The sequence below is a fragment of the Aythya marila genome (assembly GCF_965140915.1).
Source record: "Aythya marila genome assembly, chromosome: 16".
Taxonomy (NCBI): domain Eukaryota; kingdom Metazoa; phylum Chordata; class Aves; order Anseriformes; family Anatidae; genus Aythya; species Aythya marila.
Genome location: NC_139057.1, coordinates 15,059,498 through 15,076,166, shown reverse-complemented (window position 1 = coordinate 15,076,166; position 16,669 = coordinate 15,059,498). Strand labels below are relative to the sequence as shown.

The following is a 16,669-nucleotide window of genomic DNA, read 5'->3' as shown; positions in this document are numbered from 1 at the left end:
TCATTTGTACCTGTGAGCCAAAGTATCTCTGGGGCACCCTAGAGTTCTTCATACAGGAATTTAATTATATAAGTGATTACCTCTTATAAAATACTTTATTTGCTTCCAGGGGTTGACACAGGTTTCTGCAAGAGGTTGTGCTGCACAGTAGAAACCAGAGGTTTCTGCAAGAGGTTGTGCTGTGCAAAGAAATGCCAGAATTCCCAATGATTAAAGCTTCTTGACTGTTGAGCAGAGGTTTTTGCAGTTCTTGCAACTACAGCTCTTTTCCCTAAGATTGAAGGTATCCTGTGGAAATGAATGCGGTTGATATAGCTGTGATATTGCCTAGAGAATTTGTGTTTGTACTTAAAAGCAGAGCAGGCAAAATTGTAGGCTCCCAGACATGTTCACACACATGCCTGTATCTGTTCTGTGGAAAAAAAAAATAGAGCTTGAGACGTTGGGCTTTTTTGCCAGCTGGGTTCAGTGTTTGTTTCTAATATCATTTATATAGTTCTGCTCTGCAGTTGTTCAGCAGTGAGCCTGCCAATGCATACAACAGCCCTTGAGATATAACCACTGGATATATCCATCCAGCATACAGCTGCCTTGGAAAAATTTAAAGGGCACCAAGAATTAAAGGAATTCTTCCAGTTCACCTGGAGGGGGAAAATAAGCATCACTTTCTTGACAGGAGATGAAAGAAATAGAATTTAAATATTTTTGGGCCACACATCACAGCACTTACTTATAGTAGTTCTCATCCTGGCATTCAACTTTCCCTCTGTTGAATTTTCATTTTTCATGTATCAGACACCTACAGCATAGAGTTCTTCTGAGTAAAAAATACAGTTTGTGCATATACGTTCAAAACTAAGATTGAGATATCTGTAATGGGAAGCTGCAACAAACATTTTTACATCTCATTCTACATTTTTTTGTGAAACTGTTGCTCGTTCTAGTAAAATAACTTCCAACCCCAGTCTGTGTATCAATGAATGCTAGGCATTTATAAAAAATAGTAATAGAAAAAACAGCAATTTATTTTTCAAAGACTTTTTTGTTCTACGCTGCACCTAGGTAAATGCATCCTGCAGCCATGCAAAGATGCCTGATTCAAATGTCTGCTTGTCAGTGTCACTGATTTCCTATGATTCCCTGTGCTGAAACTTTAGACAGGTTTATCTGCATCAGTGCAAGGCTTGGATCATATAGGATTTTTGGACAGGATACATACAGATAAGAAGTAATTATAGCTCAGGAGACCCGGCATACAACTGTCAAAGGAAATAAGTGGCCACACCATGAACTTCTGAACGTTTTAAATAAGCAGACCTCCTGTGGATATAGATAAATCCACTGTAACTGAGTGTCTCGCTTCTGACTCTGTAATGAAAGCACTATGTATTCTCTATATTCTATAATGAAAGCACGGAAGATAGTGTTTTCTTTCTTAGCTGTCATGCAAATGATAGGGTGAATTTCAATGGAAAATGAGTGCTTTGTTGCCCAAGCCTGGGCACACCTCTGTATGGAAATTGAAGTGACTGAAGCTCGTTGTAGAGCTGCAGGGTGCTGTAAAATGTCATCTCGCTTGGGAACTTTTTTTCTTTTTGTTCTTTTATTCGGAAAATTACCAATATTCCAGTGAGTCCTGGAGGCACAGAGTTGGGGTTTTGCAACAGGGAAAAGGAGAAATCCTTCTCAAGGCTCAGCAAAAAGCTCTAGGTTTTTCCAGACTAACACGGTAACAACTGATGCATGTTTTTTGTTTTTTTGTTGTTGTTTTTTGTTGTTGTTGTTGTTCTCTTTTGTTTTGTTTTGTATTTTGTTTGTTTGTTTGTTTGTTGATGTTGGTTTTTTTTACTGTGTCCCAAAGCCTAGTTCTTTAGCTAGTAATGAGTTGGTGAATAAAGGAGTAGGTAAAATTAGTTTGTGCTGTATCTGAGAAGCAGGTAAAACTTCTCTGCCAGATTGAAGGTGGCTAAACTTCCTTACCCTTGGCACGGCTCTGACAGCAGTGCAAAGGGATCTATATCCAAGTTTTTGAGTACCAGAAGGAATCAGATTAAATTAAAGATGAGATTTCCTCCTGTTTGAGTGGAAGATGGAGGCAATTATCACTGTGCAGGCATCCAGTGAAGCTCACCATTACCAACCAAGCCCAAGGGTGTTGAATGGGAAAAGCTATTATTAAGAGAAACACTCAAGATGGAAATAAACTTGTCTAACCACAGACATCCATAACTGATCTAGTTATACACACCCTGTTAGAATCAGTAAAGAGAAACAGGCTCTTCAGCAGGGCAGTCCTCTATTCTTCTCCTCTCTTTTATATATGGCCACCTTAGGATACCGTGAGTTATACCCTGAAGTACCTGTTCCTCTTCTTTGACTGCAGACAGAGTCCAGATAACCAGTTCGCACTGGATCTTTACAGTAAAGGAGTACACTACTTGGATAAATTTATCCCACCATCAGGCATTTGAACTAGGAAAGAGAAGAAGACTTCTCAGTAAAGTTACTTCATTTCTTGTAGAGTATGGGATGGGGCTGAATTGAACACAGGCCAGGAGCTTGGTGCTGTTTTAATGACTTGTTATTGGCATAGATTCCTGCCAGCCTGGCAAACTCACTTGCAGGTGGGTAAGGATTCTTCAAACCTGTGGTAGGACTTGAACTTCCTTGTTAGAGAAGTGTAATTGGGGAATAAACCTTTTTGCTTGACACCTCTGTATTTTTAGCTGTAGTATTGATTTTGTTAACAAATTCCTATTGTTCTGCCTCCAAGAAATGAAATCAGAAACAAATACAAGTGTTCCAAAATGTTCCTGGTTTGTCTAAAAATGGAAGATTACAAGAAATGTGTTTTGCTGGTAGACAGTAAACCCCAGCTTACTGTAATGAGGAGTCTCTGATAGATCACTGGAGCTGGCCATTAGACAATGCAGAGTTGAGACGAGTTTTAATGACCAAATCTTTCTTCCAGAAATGGCAGTGTGTAGAAGATGCCAGTGGGAAGCTCAAGCTACACAAGTGCAAGGGAATGGTGAACTTGGCAGGTGCCGGCAACAGCAAAGGCACTTCCAATCTTTTGCCCAAGTATTACAACAGGAATAGTGAAGGCTGCAATTGTGAAGAGAATGAATACAAGCTGAGCCATGTTGGACGGAGAAAGAAGCTCTTCTCCAAGAAGAGTAAGTGAACCCACTACATCTTGTGTCTCTGCCTTACAAAATGGTAACTGTTCAAACACCCATAACCATTCTGATTTTCTTGGACATTGAGTTCTACAGATGTCATTGAAGGCAAGCATATTTGCTTGTATCTGCACATGAAGCAGTTTATTTCATACTGGACAATCAGATATGAAAATGTCTCAGCGTGTAGGAAGAGGAGTGTTTTGATCCAAAATAGAGTCCTATGTTTATTTCTTTCAAAAACAGGAAATGCAGTACACACACTGAAGCGGCAAGTAGCTTAACCTTGCAAAGGCCTTGAAACATGAACAGTGTGTTATAGTGAGTACTCTAATTTTCAGATACTGCAGTGCTTGGGGCTGTTACTGCAGTAATTTATTTTTAATAAGGATGTGTGTGCTGCTACAGAAGCTGCTCGCTTCTAACATCCTTTTCTTGTGCTCAGTCAGCAGAGCCAGGGCTGACTTTTAACCAGAGATCACATCCAAAGGGGATGACTCTGATTCTGGTTTCCTTGGCACAGATCAGGTGCTTTTTCAGAAGGCCCATTCCGCTGGCTCTGTTTTAAACCTGAGTCAGACTAGCATCTATATTTGAAGTACATAGTCTAATTATAGATTAAAGAGGCAAATAGCAGCACAGAATTACTGTTCACTTGCAATGTTTCCTTCGTCTCACTCCACAAATACAGGGCCTTAATTATTTAGCAGATTAGTCTTTCTGTATAATGACCTGGCACAAGCTTCAAACAGAGAGTTTAAATTGATTTTCTTCCATTATATTTGCCTTGCAAGCTGATTAGTACCTACTAAGCTAATTTTTAGTTGAAAAAAATTATTGGTTCCAGGATGAAATTACTCAACTATACTTGCTATTTAAACATGTGGCACAGCAGATAATCTTTAAATAACACTAGAACATGCAGTTCAATTATCTTTTTTTTTCTTTTTCTGAAGTCACAGAGAAGAAAGTTCAGATACAGGGAGTCAAATAACAGGAGTAGATCGAAGGCACTTAGATGGGAAGAGGAAAACAATTTACGTGAGGGCAACATAATGCTATCTGATAATACTTAACACTTACTTAAGTACTTTTCATCTGTGTTGTGCTTTCTAAACATTAACTAATTTTCACAACATCTAGAGGAGGTGGTTAAGTGTATAATTACCATTAGTTTATGTATTAAAGAGGTTGAGGCAAAGAAGCGAAGGTTGTGAAGATACTTTCAGCGGAAGGATTGGGACATTTTTTCCCTACATTTGTCTCAGAAGAGGTAGAGTTTATGCTGTACTGTTCAGCACAGTTCTCATTGAGCCATAAGGCATACACTTCAGCAGCATAAGATAGGATGTTGGCAGTCATGTTCCCATTGCTTTTATATGAAGTAAAACAATTGGCTCTGGATGCTTTATTTTTCTCTCTGCCCACATCCAGTGTGTGCCATACAATAGGAGAGTTTAGCTTGGATCTGTGGACACAGACTCTTGGGTTTGACGTTGGCTATTCTTCCACATGCGCTTATCTAATAAATCACACACCAAAAATAAATGAGCACAAAGCAATACAAATCAAGATAATATGTGAAGGGTTTTCTGAACAGTTCACTTAGAAAGCTGGTTCACTGGATTGTAAATGATGACCTGGGTACTGCTGATGTGCATGTGGATTTCTATGACCTGTTTCATGAGATGGGATAAAGTGCAGTCTGTGCTGGGTTGTACAGTTCTGAGGGCATCTTTGGGGTCTACTACTTAGAGTTTGATGAGTGCATGGGATCAGTGCTACTTGAATGCCAGCAAATGCTATCCATAAGACTGAATGACAGCTATACAGAAAAAGGAAGTTTCTAACTGGACTATGTCAGTGTGAGGTCCACACTAATGATTTAGTTCATAGCAATGCTGAAGCTTTTGAAAGGAACACCCTGATCACTCCCTCCTATCGCGAACAGTAGAGGTGGATTTGCAGAGCAATTTTGACATACTGCAGTTGTTTGCAGAAAACTAAATTGGATGCCCTGTTTCTGGGGCGCATCAAGAGTGTTGCAAACCCCAGTGGTGATAGGAGGATTGGTCTTTCACAAAGATTCAACCCAGCAGTGCATGGTGAATGCATGGTCTAGAAGACCAGACTAAATTGCTGATAGAGGGGCCAAAGCACCAAATGTTTTGATAAAATAATTGCTTTCTAATGTAGGCATGGTCTAGATCCGTTGTCACGTACACCATTACATTTAAGAGGCAAGAATGTTTCCTAAATTGAGTAAATTAATTGCAAAACAGTGTCATGTCATCTGCATGCCTTTTGGGCCCTGGACAAGTAAGTACACAGCTCACCTGCAAAGCTGTTACCTGTTCTGCATTGCAGTGTCCTCTGTTTTCCATTGGTGTGTTCTTATTTTTATAAGAATGATGAAATAAAGCTCTGCAATGGGAGGGAAGTTTAAAGTAATAATGAGCTCTTAAAATCTTCGGCTGTTTGTTGTCTGTTTTTCTTGCTGTGGATTTCATCTCTTCCTCCTGTGACAAACAAGTGCATATGATTAAAGGAGTTATTAAGCTGCATGTAGAGAAATGATGATAGGCCACACAGATTTGTGTACAGAGTGTGTACAAAGAAGCTAGTACATTTTTATTCCAATTTTCATGTAATTTGTTTTTCTTTTGAAGTAGTTTCAATACTGTAGCAAAATGGCCTTCTTTGTTATAAAAGAAAAAAAAAATACCCAAACATCAAGTACTTTAAAGATAATGCATTTGAAGTATGATTTTTAATGGCAGTTGTGAGAAACTGGGTGTATGGAAATTTTTGGAGGTTGTTTTGTGTTTTTTTTTTTCTCCTATTTGAAATATCCAAGAAAACAGAATCAAAATAAGATTTCTAGAAATTTCTAGTTACCTAAAGATCAATAAAAACCTCCTCTAATCCTTTATCTGTATTACTAGACGCTTGAGATATTTTCAAAAATTTGACTTCAAAGTGCCTAATTTTACTTTGGTCTTATAGAAAAAGTGCTGCTTCTCTACAGAACTCTGAGAAAATACAGAGACATTACTGGGGAATATAACAAAATTGAGGTGGCTGGTGCTGGTTCCTCATGGCCCACTGTTCATATGCAGAGTTCTTGCATGCTGGTTTATTCCATCATCGTCATGCTGCTGGACAATGCATCAGATGCAAAACACCTACCTGGAATAAATGATGACAGGAAAGCCCAGGAGTTCTCTGTCTTCCGCTAATGGCCCTGCTGAGCAGTCACGTTCCTGCTTAGAAGAAACGGCTACGCAGTAGATACAGTTGGTCACGGTCTTCTCAGCTATCCCTGAGATTGTTTTCAAATGATCTCAGTGTTAAATCATGGTTTTGGCAGCAGCAAAATAAGTAATAAAGCTTGAGTGATGAGGACGTGAGGAGAGTTACATACAAACCTGAAGGCTGGGCATGTTTATGTCAGATACGAAGCTTATGGTTTTATAATTCAGCATTACCTCACTTTATTCAGTTGAATAATAATCTCAGATACTGCAGTTCGTACTTGCTCTAGGCAGTGTTGAAACCTGAGATGTCACCAAGTAGTTGTAAAAATGCAAGTATTTGAGTCCCTAGACCATCTGGGGGAACTCTGGACTGTAACAGTGCCTGTTCCTGTCAGGCTAGAGCAAAGCCATGCGTGCCTGTCAAGTGATCCAGGGAGCTGAGGCAGGATGAGTGTGGCATTGAAAACTCGTTAGCTTTCTTATGCTGAAATTTCTCTGGACTCTATATCCAGATTTAATTTAGAGGATGTAATTTCTTAGCAGTGGCAGAGGAGAAGAGGCACAGGGACTCAACTTAACAGGGCCAATCTTTAATAATTCAAATAAGGAGAATAGGTATTTTGGGCAAAATATTTAACAGCCCTAAATCCTTTGTGGGTTGTATATACAGGTATAAGAATTGGAAAGTAAAACTGAGGCCCGAGGGAGGATCAAGTAATTAGACACTGGTATTTGTGACTACAGATGAATATTGAGCTTACTAAATATTTTAACCACTTCCTCTGAAAATGATGGAGTTTGGTACTAATCACAGCATTGAGTCAGCACTGTGAATAGCATGCTGTAATAATGGAAGGCCTTCATGAGCTGTCTCTCTCCAGACCAATTTGTTCTTTATAAGGCTGGATTAGGACAGGCTGCAAGGGAGGAGCAGCTCCTAGCTTCAAATTCTTCAGGGGCGTGTGGAGACGGCAGTTCCCTGCAGTTGTCTGTTGAGGACCAACATGCTAGCTTGGTATATTAGACTTGGAAGGAAGGTAAATTGTTAGTTGGCTGAGCTTAACAAGATGAAATGAGGGAACAATTAAAGAAATGGGAGTTTACACTTTGAATATAATTGTTAGGGTGTAGCTTTTTGGAACTTCCTCCTACTTTTAAAAAGATGGGAGTTTCCTTCTCATTTATTCAAACATTTCCTGAATGGGTGCCTGAAATACAGTTGGTCTTTTTGTTGCTTTTTTAAAATTTATTTTTTTCTCAGCTGTGACTCACCTGGCTTAATATCAGCTATAAACTTTGAGCCACAGGTGAAAAATGGGCTAAACCAGACAATCCAGCTGGTATTCTGCTTTCTGTGTGTGGCACTGATGTGAATTTAGGGCTTGGACCAGTTTCAGGTGGGAGGGGATGTTTGTTTCTCTTCCCACAGTCTACAAAATGGCCTTTGAGACTTTGTGATCCAGTTAGAATTCATGTAAGCTTCTTGAAAGAAGTCAGTCTGTGTTAATGCCAATGCATGCCAATTGCTGTGAATATTTCTTTTGTCAAATTTGGTTATTCTACCTCCCATTTCTTTTCTTCACTGCTTGTTTTTGCAGTGGAGTTTATCCCTGAGATAAAGTTGGCTCTTCTGTGGATCTTGAGATAACAAGAAGTGTTGGTCTTCTCATGTGGCACACTGGATGAGTTTTCCCTTACCAGGTTGCAGCAGGAGGTCCCGTTCTAGTGAAAAGTGCTGTGCTTCAGCTCAGTGTGAAGGAGAGGTGACCAGAGGAACTAAGAGGCTTGCTTGGTTCCAGCAACATCTTGGGTGACTCCAAAGCACATATGCACAGCCAGGAGTCTGGAGCTATGGTACTTTGGTCATGCTTTTTTCTCCAGGAGTGAAATAATTCTGCTTAACATGAGTGACTGAGCGGTCACTGCAGTGAGCAGGAAATAGTCAGAGGTGTGAGCCCTACTGTACAGTAGGGAAGTTTAGATACGGATTCAGACTCCATAGCTAGGAGATATTCATGCCACTCTAGACAAAACTGAAGAAGAATTTGGATTTGGGTCAGGAGAGAGAACTTTGGAAAGCAGCAATGGCAAATCACTGGGATCTCATACTGTGCAGTGCAGATTCATAGCAAATGTTTCATTCTGTCTTTGGACTGCAAACACAGAGGCAAACTCTGAGGGCGTGCATAGCACTGGAGGGTAGTGCTTTTTGTAGAAACTTGCTGTCTGGCCTGCACATGAGGAAAATAATTGCAAAGAAAATAATTAAATGTGGATAAAAGTGAAGATTCAAATATTAATCCCTCCCATTAAAATCTTGTCTTGAAAAAAAAAAAAAAGAGTATGGAGTTGAGAAGTTCAGGCTGAATACTTGAGTACTCCCTGTTGAAATTCGGGGTGACTTCTGGGAAGTGTTGCAGGAATACCGGCACTGGAATGTTTTACAGCAGATGACAGAATGTAGTTGAGAACTAATCCGCAAGGATGACCTGAGACCCTACTGACTTTAACTTTCAGAATTATTTTTTAAGGTGTTGCTGCCATCTAGTGGCTCTTGGGGGAAGAGCTTCTTTTAGAGTTTCTTTGAAAGTTGGTCACTCGGAGTGATGACTGAGTGATGACTGTACAAGTACTTTCTATTTCCCCTCTGCCATCCTTGCGCATTTGCACTCTATCTATCCCTCTCTCTCAGACTTTAAGGTTCCTGGCAGGTAATGACATGGCAGTGCTGAGGAAAGCTGCAACAAACAGCAGTTGTCATTGAGTGAATTCCAAATGTCACGTTAGGGGCTGTTGTTTGCCAAGAACCACAGAGAACCAAAGTGTAACCTGCTGTTTCTCTCTGTCTTAATCCTTTTACTCCCTTTTCTGTGCAGAATACAAACCGAGCTATGTCCGGAATCGTTCTATCCGCTCTGTATCTGTTGAGCTGAATGGAGCCATTTATAACTTGGGTTTAGAGGACGGATACCAACCTGTCTTACCAAGAAACATCACCAAGCGACACAAGATGCAGAGGGCTATTCCTCCTGAGGAGGAAGATAAAGACATGGCAGAATACAGTGGCACTGGTGGCATTGCAGAATATACAGCCCCTAATCTAATAAAAGTTACTCACAGGTGAGTAAATACTGTATGTTTCTATAAACTTTTGCTGCTTGAGTGGCTGCTTGACATAAATGGGTGCATTACCTTTTGATAAGCATATTGTGTCCCTTTTGGCTACCATCTAACTTCACCGAACTTCTTATTCTCATTTGTACACACCTTTCAGTTTTGTTTTAATTTTGTCATCATGCACAAAGGGGCATGAAAGCTACTGAAGAACCACAGAGGTGCTTGTATGTCTTCTACGCTTTGGAGACAGTAATCACTGATTAGTACACATTTCCAGTAAGGACAAGTGAAACTGTTTGCAGTGTTGGTGTGTACACCCATCTGAAACCAGGGAAGACTCTACCCATGTAAATCTCAGCGTGCAGCAGGTAACCTGGCCTGTCTGAAGATCAAAATACTCCATACTCCAACTGGAATATGACCCAGTTTCAACATGCCATTGGTTGCTTTGTATTTCAAATACAAAATCAGTCCCAAAGGAAGCAGCAGCATCACAGAGCTGCTTGTACCCAGTGCTAGGAAAGGAAAATCTATGTTACGGAGGAGGTTAGATAGACCAGGAGTATTGGGGAATGGAACATTGGAGAAAGAGGTGAGGGAATTGTCTTCGTTCTAAAGAGACTCTAATAGTTTAAGGTTTCTCAGTGTGCAGATCCAGGGTCTGGTGATGTATCTTCAACTGTACTTACTTCAGTGTTTAGTCACCCTTTCTACTTGTGAATTATGAGAAAATCCATTAATCACTATGGATTACGTGAATTAAATTGTTTAATGACTAGCTCATGCAAATATGCATGAACCAGATAGCTGCTGTTGAAATCTGTGGTTTCCATTTGACTTCAGTTTACAGGGTTAGAAATTTGCTAATATGAGGAAACAGGAAGGTTGACATCAGCAGAGTTCTGCCCTCCTTCCTCAGCTTTTTTGAATGTTCAGGACCCATAAATCACTATTTGTTCCTTTTTTCTGGGACATGTTAAATTGATCTGTGCTGCTTTACTGGGTGAATCCCAGCCCTGTACCAGGAACTGTCAGGAAGGTTGTGCATAATTCATGAGGAGTCCCCAGGAACACCTACAGAAAAGAAGGCAGTGGGATAACATGCGTGAGGCGCTTTAAAGAAAACAGAGGAATAATGAAAAAAAAAAAAAACAGGTTTAATTTAATAAATAATCATTCAAAAATAACTCCATGGTATTTATTGACCCCTAATAAACTTGTTGAGCATTTGTCTTTTTTTTTTTTTTTTTTTAATTTTAAATACTGGACTTCATGAGAAGTTACTGGAACATGAGCACTTAAAGTTGTCAGAGGGTATTTTGCCTTTGAAGTCAGGGAGCTGTATTTGAAAAAGTTTATCCCTTTTGTAGAAAATCATTTTTTTCTTTGTAGTATTCTAATACATCTTATAAAGAAGCTTTCTCCCTGCCCCTACCCCTGTATGTTACTTAATTATGCATAGGGAAATTGCTTCTGAGTAGTGCTTTCGGTACTTGCTAGTTAGTAGAGATTATTTATGTAGACAGCCTAATGCATAAATAAGAACTCTGTGCAGCACAATTTGCATATAGAAATGAAACAGTCAACAGGTTCTCTTGATAGGAGCATTGTCCTTGAATTATTTTTTTTATTTCCAATCTGGCTTCTCATGTGTCCTGGAGTTGTGCTATTAAAACAGCACAGCAAAAGCTGTTTGCATTGTGTGTTTATCTACTATAATAAACATTGTTTTTTCTATGGCCAGGTGCTATATCCTGGAGAATGACACCGTTCAGTGTGACACAGATCTGTACAGGTCACTGCAAGCTTGGAAAGACCATAAACTTCATATTGACCATGAAGTGAGTGATGTTACCAGTCATGTATTTTCAGCTTGTCTTTGGCCTGGTTTCCTGTGGGCTGATAGGATCATGCTGACTATGTTTGTGTTTGTCTGCCTCTGGGTGTCTCTGTTCTTCCCTGGAACCTTTTGAACTTAGTGGTTGATTTCAGAGTAGAGATTTCATAGATAATTAAGTTGCTACAAGTTTGTGAAGACAAGATCGTAAGTGGAGGAGAGAAATACAGCTTAAAGAACTGAGAAATGACATAAGCCTTATGAGATAAATAAGAGAGACTTGTAAGTCTCACTTCTGTCCTGTTGTATTGCTGCTTTAGGATCACTGGGCTGGATTCTTTGTGTATTTTTCGTGAAATCTTTGTCCACTTGCTATGCAGCCATGGACTTCTATTAGATTTGTGGTCAGTGTTGTCTGATGGTAGTTGCACAGCCAATTCTTTGTTCACACTACATGACTTCACTTTTTCTGCTGTGTAAAGAATTGAAGTGGAAGCCTGGAATACCCATCTGAGTGGGCTATGCTGTGCATGAGCTACACTGAGCTCATGAAAAAAATGAAACTGCAGGAGTTTCATTTACTGAAGGTGGTTAAAAATAAACCATGCAGGTGGCACAATTAAATTAACTGCTAACACACATCCCATGTGGCCAGACGTTACTAGACTGCCATGTAAAAGGATGGAGACTTACTGCTTTTCTCTTCCAGAATCTCTGAAGAGGGGTCTTCAGAACACTCCATCTCCATCCCCTTCTCAGGCTCCTAACAGGCCAAACCTTTAAGGGCTTCATTTTCCTTTGGTACCCTTTCTCCTTTACAAATATGCCGAAGGGAAAAAATCACAGTGGAAGTAGAGTGTTTGTCTGCCTAAGGCTGTATGGCGCCCTCCCACCCTGCTCCCCCCAGTGCCACATTCTGCTTTCACCTTCAGTAATCAGAGCAGGCAAATTGTGCCTCAAAATTGCCCTCCTACGTGCAGTTTCCTTTTGGGAAGGTAGGTAATCTGAAAATGCTTGTTAGTGGAGGAAGTTGTGGAAGGTAGCAAGAAAGAAGTATTTGATGGAGATATGTTCAAGAGGGTTAAAATAAACCATGCTGTATTTTTTTTTTACCTGTGTGTTTACTTTTTTCAGATCGAAACATTGCAAAATAAAATAAAAAATCTGAGGGAGGTGAGAGGTCATCTGAAGAAGAAGAGACCTGAGGAGTGTGATTGTAACAAGATAAGGTATTTTTGGTGTACTTGTGAGTAGTTAACTGTAGCTGATTTATGTCTTCACAGGAGAGATTAGAATCTGTTTTAAGTGGTTTCCTACCTGCTATACTCTTGTCTTAATGCTTCCTGCAGCTGTCCAACCCTCCTAAAGTACTAGGCCCACCTTCTGCCAGGCAGGAGTTTAATTGCCTCTGTGTCAACTGACACATGTAAAATGCTTTTAAACCAGTAAGTTATGCTCTTGTACTGAAGATGTTGCTATTACATACTAGAAATTAATATTTTTAGCTGCAGGCTTTCTTCTGAAAACTTGCTTGACAGTATGGTACAGTGTTAAACAAATCTCTCAATAAGAATAGTGCATAATATATATGGAATAACAGGGTGGTCAGATGAGAGACTTTCTTTCCGTTTGTTTTTTTCAAGGCCAGATGAGTTATGGCATAGCATATAGTTCCTGCAATATTAAGCAGCTATGCCAGGTAGAAGAAGCAGGAATTTAACTGTTGGTGCAGAGTAACTGTAATCCTGTAGCCACCACCGACTTAGTGCAACAGATTTTTTTTTTCTGGATTTTAAATGCAACAGGAAATACTAAAATAGCAATTGTGCATCAAGATCTCTGCATAGTTGGTTTCTCATAGACATGTATTTGCAAAATGGCTGTGAGATCAGCTCACTGATTACATGGAAAGAAGGTTCAAGCATATCTGAAACCTTCTAGGGAGCGAGTGTGTTCTTGCTCTGCAAATAAGCACAGCAGAAAAATCTTACAAAATCAAATGTTACCACAAACAGAATTTGCCCCTGAGAAAGCTGATGGAATGGAATAGAATAGTTCAGTTGGAAGGGATCTACAAAGATCATCAAGTCTAACTGCCTGACCACTTCAGGGCTAACCAAAAGATAAGCTTATTATTAAGGGCATTATGCTTAAAGAAACCAGGAGCAGCTGCTCTTGATCAGAGTGATCAGAGAACAATCACTGAGGCTGCAGTGAGGCAGATGTTACCAGGAGTACAGCAGCCACAGTGGCAGTACGACAACAAAAAAAGCTGTACTCAGAAACATAAGGCAGCTTCGCTATCATCTTTGGCTAAATTAGTTTTCATTAAGGAGCCTCTATAAGAGGATGTGGATGATACTTCTCTGTCTCATTGCTATAATGGAGGTACAACATAATCTAGATTAGTTTACAGACACGAGGTACGTAGTCCTGCCCTGTGTTGATTCTGCAACACAGCTTCAGTAACGGATCATTAAAATAAGCAGAACATCTCTTTCTTAGGTTATGCCAACCCATACGTACATACAACATACAGCATAAAGTACTTAAAATTAAACCCATATAATTCTAAATGGCAAATTCCCCAAACCTTGTTTTACCAGTTTTGAAAGCAGTGTATTAACAACCAAGTTTATTTGATACGTACTGTAAAGATTAAGTTATTTTTACAGTTAACATGAAGAACATTAAGTTTGTCACGTCCAATATAAGAAGCACTTCTGTTTGTGCATAGCATCATTCAGATGAATAATCCCACAGAAATCAATGATGGTAATAATCTGAGTTATATGTTTGCAGAATTGCATTGAGCGTAGCATTTCAGACTAGTTAATGATATGCACAGTATCTATGCTAGAGAAAAAAGTTGACTGAATTGAAGATAGTTCTTTAATAATTTTATTTTGTTAATTTGCTATAAGTATTAAATTTACATTAGCATTTGTAATTTAAAAGATGTGTTTTGTTTCAAAGGGAATTTTAGTCTGACTATTAGATAAATAGCACTTACTGAACTTAGTTTTGTCTTTGTTTATTTGTGTGGTTAGTAAGTACAGTGAACTGTATTAATCAGGAAAAAATTGCCCTTGCCTAAGACTATTTTGCCTTTATTATCAACTTTTCAAACTACAAAAAAAGGAAACCTCTGCAAAATCTAGGAAGAGCTCTGGAGACAGAGTCAAAATAGTAGAGCTACCCAACTAGAATGTATATGTCAACTTCCACCCTACATATATCAGAATACATTAGACACTACTACTGCTTGAGCAGTCCCACCCCATTTTGGTTTTCCTGGAACTACTAGCTAGTAATAGTGGAGGGGGGAAAAGAAACTATGAGGTACAAGTGATGCTTAAATTATTTTGTTTGGAAAACAGCAGGAATGTGGTATGAGCCTGTCATCATATCCTCTGAAAAATTAATGAATACTCTGTTGAAGAAATCTCGTAATTCAATTATAAATCTACTGATTTTATCTGCCCCATGTAGGGAAACAGGAAGTAATGATGACTAAAATTGAAAATTGCAACTGCAATCATCTGTAGATACGTAGTGCAATACAGCTGCAGAGCACCAGGTGTCACTATGTACAAATGATCGAAGGAAAACGAGAGGCACAAGTGCCTGACGCAGTCTAGCAAGGCTGTTTTGTATTCACCACCTACCTTGAGTGAACAAATTGAAGGGAGAAGTGATACTGGATTAAATACACTTCGAATTCAGAGTGAAAATACGGTATGAACAGGTATAATTGTCTCTGCTGTTCATCAACAATTATTTTTATTTTCCAGTTACCATTCAAAACACAAAAGCAAACTGAGGCACAAGGGATCTAATCTTCATCCTTTCAAGTAAGTGAAGAAGGCCTGTTCCTTTGGAAGAGAAAATGCAAAGATCCTAATATTTGGTCCAAGTACACGTGTTAAAAACTAAGCAAAAGAAGTAATTTCACTTATCCTGTGCTAAAAAGAATAAACATACAGACACCTGGGAAAGGAACCAAACCAATGGTAAAAAAAATGCTTGTAAATGCACATCAAAGACTTCAAGCAAGCCCATTAAACCCCTTTGGCTCCATTTTTTTCCCTAGTACCATGGAATTGCAAAGAGCTTTGGAGATCCAGAACTATTTGGAAGAAAAGCCATTTATTTTTAAAATACCGATTATTTCTTTCCCTCAAAGCAGCTTATTTTATTAGCTGCTTCATTTTTTTAGGTGTGTTCAAGTATAACAGAGTCTGCATGACCCTAATGTTTCATGTGTGCAGGAAAGCCCTACAGGAGAAAGACAGGCTGTGGCTGCTTAGAGAGCAAAGGAGAAAGAAGAAACTGCGCAAACTGCTTAAGAGAATAAAAAATAACGACACTTGCAGCATGCCTGGTTTGACCTGCTTCACCCATGACAACCAGCACTGGCAAACTGCTCCCCTGTGGACACGTAAGAATACTCTAAAGTAACTAACGAGTAGCTGGGTATAGTGTAGCAACTAGGATAATTCTAGGTTAGCAGAAACTACCAGTATGATTAGGCAAGTAGCCAAAGCCACACAGTTTTCCTCATACTGTGTTTCAGTGTTGGTGTGATCCTTACAAAAGGCAAAGGAGTTAAATTAAACAAACAAACAAACAACAAAAGCTGCAGATGAAAACCTAGAGATACTGCAGACAGTAGTACATACACAGTACATCCTATTATTATCTCGGCAGCTGGAATGTTTCCCAACCAGCAAGGGAAAAACAACTAGCTGAGACACTGCTCAAGTTAGATGTTTTGCGGGGGCTAGGTAAGCATAGAACGTTATGCTGGAAATGCATTCTCTGCTTTAGAGCTCAGGAATGACAGAATGACTGCTTATGAATAAAGTAGTACCATGAACAAAAAAGTAGTAAAATAAGCAACGTGTATCTTCAGTCTTTATGATGCTTTTCTTTGCAGTGGGTCCTTTCTGTGCTTGTACCAGTGCCAACAACAACACATACTGGTGTTTGAGGACAATCAACGAGACTCACAACTTTCTGTTTTGCGAATTTGCTACTGGCTTTTTGGAGTATTTTGATCTCAACACTGATCCATATCAGGTACCTCATCATAGTACAGCTCTGGAAATGTATCAGTGTTCTTTACCAATGATGCATTGAAATACCACAGTATTGGTGCAAAAAATAGATGCAACTATTAACATAAAATGATTTGGCTTCTCGCCTGTTGGAAGTAAACCACAGATACTCCATATGTGGAAGTTACCAACCTACAGAGAATTACCTATTCTCTA

At 39.3% G+C, this 16,669-nt stretch overlaps 1 protein-coding gene across 13 annotated transcripts in view; it reads left to right on the top strand.

Moving 5' to 3' along the window:
- The window catches only part of SULF2 (sulfatase 2), a 171,480-nt gene that overhangs the window by 145,530 nt on the left and 9,281 nt on the right, over positions 1 to 16,669 (top strand). For all 13 annotated transcript variants that reach the window (XR_014318629.1, XR_014318630.1, XM_082773488.1 and 10 more), the window contains 7 exons: positions 2,972 to 3,179; positions 9,316 to 9,559; positions 11,301 to 11,397; positions 12,528 to 12,622; positions 15,188 to 15,247; positions 15,665 to 15,834; positions 16,333 to 16,475. Coding sequence is in view for 11 of the 13 variants with exons in the window: in XM_082773488.1 (XP_082629614.1) it covers positions 2,972 to 3,179; positions 9,316 to 9,559; positions 11,301 to 11,397; positions 12,528 to 12,622; positions 15,188 to 15,247; positions 15,665 to 15,834; positions 16,333 to 16,475 (1,017 nt within the window). In the remaining 2 variants the exon portion in view is untranslated. The remainder of the gene's footprint in view (positions 1 to 2,971; positions 3,180 to 9,315; positions 9,560 to 11,300; positions 11,398 to 12,527; positions 12,623 to 15,187; positions 15,248 to 15,664; positions 15,835 to 16,332; positions 16,476 to 16,669) is intronic.